Below are 4,671 nucleotides of genomic sequence, written 5' to 3' on the forward strand. Positions count from 1 at the left end.
GAATATACTTACCAGCGTTTTGGCAAATTGGCTTTTTAGGTACGAAAAAATATCAGAATAAATTTTAAATAAAAATATTTGTGTTTATTAACATATGAAAATATTTTAAATTGGTTTTAGATAAATTTTTCATGAAAAAATTAAACTGTTCAACTTCTTGGAATTCAAAAGCTGCAAATGACGGGGAATGCAGTGTAATTATTTAAAATGCACAATTTTCTAGCACATGTTTATTTCGTTCATAAAATTACAAGTCCTTCACACAATCAAACTAAGAAGTTCATTCCATTCAAGAAATGATTCATTTGTTCATAGAAAGAGAGCATAACGAGAGAAACTCAAACCAGCACAGATCCTTGGTTTTATTTTTAATAAGCTTGGTTCACAAACTAGACTAGTACTAGGGAAAATAAAAAAATAAAAAACTTTTAAAATGGATCCATCTGGTATGGTGCAACAAATCTGTCCAGATAAAAGTTCTTGAGAAAATTCTCAAATATCAGCCGCGAGAAAACTTCCTGTTAATGTTACCTGCCAGACGAACATCATTGGGTCGTTAGTTACTTTCTTGTACATAACAAGCTAAAGGAGAGAAGAAAATTGTGTACACCTCGAAATTTCCTTGAGTGGAGGTGGATGTAAAACATGCATACTCGGAGGGGCTAGGGAGGTAGATTCAAAACGTTTTATCATCATTGGAAGCATAATTCGGAGACGTAATGACAATGTGTGTAAGAGTTGTGCATTGAAGTTGGATGGTAGTAGAGGTACCTTTTCGCCTAGTTTAAATGTTGGAAGACCCTTGTAAGGGCATGTACTGCATCGAAAAGCATCACCAAGACCACACTGCACAGACAGCAATCATTTGTGAGATTATATGGGCGAAAAACAGAGTTCCTTCTACAAACAAACTCCATAGCTGATGAAGAAAGCGACAATGTAACTCGCAAGCACCAAACCAACACAAGAATCCATCAGATTTTGAACTCGCTTTTCAAAGACAAATATTAATTAAAATTGTTTGAAAGTTGCAGTCACTGTTAATAAAAAAAGTGATGAAGTAATAAGCCACACAAATTGAAGTGAAATAAAACAGCAACTAGCATATCAAAAAAATTCAGTGGTACCCAATCATTTTCAGGATGTGTGGCTTTTATAAACCCAGAAGCTAAAACAGCATTTTAGAGTTGATTTGAACTCACATTTCCACAAGCAGATTGAGGATTATCCAGCTGGTCCACGGTAAGTCCAAGCTTCAGCACTTTTTCCTCTTCCTCAGCCCTTCCACAAGTGCAGTTTTTACAGGCTTTCCTCGTACGGTCGACTTCACAATCACCTAGCAAGGAGCAATATTTTCAGACTCTCTACCAACCAATCACACATTAGACTATAAATAAAGAATCGAAGTTATCGAACCACAATCATAAACACCAACCAAGCGGCAGCTGAGGTTTCTTCAGATCTTCTTCTGTGAGGAGGCTATCCTCATCGATTAAATCCATATCATCATCAAAATTAACTTTGGGTAGAACTGGAGTGGATTTCTTAATGGAAAACGATGAACCAATATTCCATGAGGGCTTCTTACCCACAATCTGGCGGCAGAAGACAACCAGATCAATTTAGAAATTTCCTGAAGTCAAACTAACATCTGATGGCTCACAACATATAAATAACAAGAGAATAAGACATACATATGACCAGATTAATAGAAAAAAATGGCAATCGGTTAAAAAAAAAATGGCAATCGGTTAAAAAAAAATGAAAAGAAAAGGCGAGGGAGACTGATGCTCACTGCAAGAGATTGGCTACTTTCAGAAGTTTGTACATCCAGAAACCCACTCAACAGTAGCTTGCGTTCAAGGGGAGATTGCATCTGCAACAAGAGTGGCACACAAGATCATTCTGACATACATTGCAAAAAGAAGAAAGAACTATTGTCACCGAATACTCCAATAAGCAAGATACTTCACCCAGTTGCTAACTTACCGTTTGCCCCTTCGGAGGTTCCGAAGCCAAATAAACAAGAATAGTTCCACCGGGCCTTAACACACCATAAATGTTGGCCAACAATTTATCACCAGGAAACTCAAATGATTTACAAACACAGATAATATCATCTGTAGATGAAGCTTCCTCGAATAATAGACCTGCCACAATGTACGAACTCGCATGAATTAATTAATCCAAAGAGATCCATAAACCATAAGGTAGATTCAACACCCAAATTATTATCTAACGAAATTTGGATCTATAAACCGGAAAGGATTGGATAACAGATAACCTTAAATTGATGAATTCAGAAAGAACCGGGGTTATTTTTAGGGGTTATCAACTTCACTCGATAGTCGATACTCTCTATAACATAACAGTTTGATTTTTAGGGGTTATCATCATTTGTACTGAGACTTAACAAAAAGTTTCAAGCTTATCATGAAGAAACATATTGATGCACAAAAACAAACAAAAAATTACAGTCTGAGGAAGCTTGAGTGATGATCAAAGGATCGAGCTTTTCAAATCCCTCCTTCCTCACCACCTTGATTGCCTCCCAAATAGTAGCAAGGGACACAGCTACTTGATCCGTCAGCACCAACAACTTATCGTGCCCCATTTCTAACTCCTACAATAGAAAAGGGAGGAGAAAATACAGATTAAGAGCAACCTCTATCAATTAGCCAGCAAAAACCCTCTAAACCATAAATCTCGGTGTCATACTTATAGATTATAGTCTTTTCGTCTTAGAAAACAAAAATAATTTACATTTCCGTAGAATCTGATTCTAGCTCATACTTTCCCTTCGTCATTTGCGGAACATTTACTAGGGGTATAACAATTATGCAGAACCCCCACCAAAAATAAAAAACTTTAGGTCAACACAAATTTCATTTTGATACAAAATAAACAATAACCTATGCAAAAGCCACCAGAAAAGGCATCCAACCATGAGAACATGTGATTTACGAAGGTTCGAACTACATGCAATCGATTTAAACCCCAACAAACGGGTTCTAGCCACATAATCTTACGCAGCTAAATCAAAATAGGGGGAAAAAGTACGGCGCAGAATTGAACGGGTACCGGGAACTCACCAGAGATAAGGTGGCGCCTCCAATCGAGAAACAATAGACGGCGGAGGATCGGAAACTGCGGAGGTATTCTTCGTAGCAGCAGCCGACTCAACTTTCTCACAGATTGAAATTTCGAAAGATATATGAATTGGGGAAGTTACCGCTATATATCACTGTTTTCGGGCGACCCCCGCCGACTCACCCCGAACCCCAACCCGATTTCGATTTTCGGGTACCTGCCTGAACCTAGCCAAGAGTAATAAAATCACAAATGATAAAGTGGGTCCGGAAAGCATTTAAGTGGGAATTCGGTAAAGCATTCCAAAACATAAATAATGTAGGTAAAAATTTGTGTGAGACGGTCTCGTCGTTCATATTTTGTGAGACGGATCTCTTATTTGGGTCATCCATGAAAAAAAATTATTTTTTATGCCAAGAGTATTACTTTTTATTGTGAATATCGGTATGGTTGACATGTCTCACAGATAAAGATTCGTGAGACCATCTCACAAGAGACATACTCTAAAAAAATAATCAGGTGCACAAGTTAATCTGGGGTTTTTTTAATCCAATTGTAGTATTTTTCCTAAAATTTTATCAAATTATTGTTTTTATATATTATATCAAACTATCGTAAAAATTAAATAAAAATTTACTCACAGTTGTCCATCACTTATAAGTAGGGATGTAATCGAGTCGAGCCGAGCAGAACTCTTGAATGTTTGAGCTTGGTTCGTTTATAATTGAGCCGAGCTCGAGCTTTATTTAACGAATATATGCATGGCTCACGAGCTTATTTAAGTCTTTATCGAACCTAAACAAGCTTAATATATATGAATTATACATTTAAATTTTCATTAAATTAATAAAAAAAATAAATTATATATTTAAAGAAAAATATATTATTCTTATTAAAATTTGTAAATTTATAATAAATAAATTTAATAGGTTTTTCTATATATTTCATAAATAATATGCAAAATCAATAAATCAAATATCAAAACTATTATTTTTCATCTAAAAGATTACTTATGAACTTACAAACGAATATGTTTACGAGATAACGAGCCGAATACTGTAAAACTTGAGTTTGGTTTGTTTATTTTAACGAGCCTCATTAAACGAGCTCAAACGAGCTTTTATCGAATCGAGCTTCGAATAGTTCACAAACGATTTGGTTCGTTTACATCCCTACTTGTAAGGGCGGGGCAGAGATAATGTCAAGTTAAATATATCTCGTCGCTGACACAAATAGGGTATATAATTTTTTAAAAATATTTACAAAAAGTTGCGGGCACTGAAACATAATATGTGCATAATACATGTGTATAATATTAAATTATATATATATAATTAAATATTTGTCGTCTTGTTGAAGAAATTATTTTGTATTAGGCGATTAATATTATATTATATATATATAATTAAATTATTTTTTTGAAGAAAATGGTATATCATACAAAAATTTCTATTGGAAAAAATATATAGATATCGTATCCAAATTTCGGTACGAATAAATTTCATATCAATAATTTCAATACGATATCGATATATTGTCATCTCTACAGTTATTAATTATATTTTAAAAAAAAACAAACAT

At 34.5% G+C, this 4,671-nt stretch overlaps 1 protein-coding gene across 1 annotated transcript; it reads right to left on the reverse strand.

Moving 5' to 3' along the window:
* Positions 1-257: 257 nt before the first annotated feature.
* Positions 258-3,329, reverse strand: LOC142527740 (anamorsin homolog). The gene is made up of 8 exons (XM_075632651.1): positions 3,093-3,329; positions 2,476-2,623; positions 1,990-2,150; positions 1,796-1,876; positions 1,436-1,595; positions 1,203-1,336; positions 772-846; positions 258-531 (listed from the first exon to the last, which is right to left on the reverse strand). Exons 2-8 carry the CDS (start codon positions 2,612-2,614, stop codon positions 493-495), a joined length of 789 nt encoding a protein of 262 aa, XP_075488766.1. The 5' UTR covers positions 2,615-2,623; positions 3,093-3,329; the 3' UTR covers positions 258-492.
* Positions 3,330-4,671: the final 1,342 nt, after the last annotated feature.

The sequence above is a fragment of the Primulina tabacum genome, chromosome 15 (assembly GCF_025594145.1).
Source record: "Primulina tabacum isolate GXHZ01 chromosome 15, ASM2559414v2, whole genome shotgun sequence".
In the NCBI taxonomy this organism is placed as follows: Eukaryota; Viridiplantae; Streptophyta; class Magnoliopsida; order Lamiales; family Gesneriaceae; genus Primulina; species Primulina tabacum.

Coding starts and splice junctions, on each gene's coding strand:
- LOC142527740 (XM_075632651.1), bottom strand. CDS start 2,614: ATGGGGCACGATAAGTTGTTGGTGCTGACGGATCAAGTAGCTGTGTCC. Junction 2,151..2,475: donor CACTCAAGCTTCCTCAGACT/GTAATTTTTTGT, acceptor ACATTGTGGCAG/GTCTATTATTCGAGGAAGCT. Junction 1,596..1,795: donor AAAGTAGCCAATCTCTTGCA/GTGAGCATCAGT, acceptor TTCTGCCGCCAG/ATTGTGGGTAAGAAGCCCTC.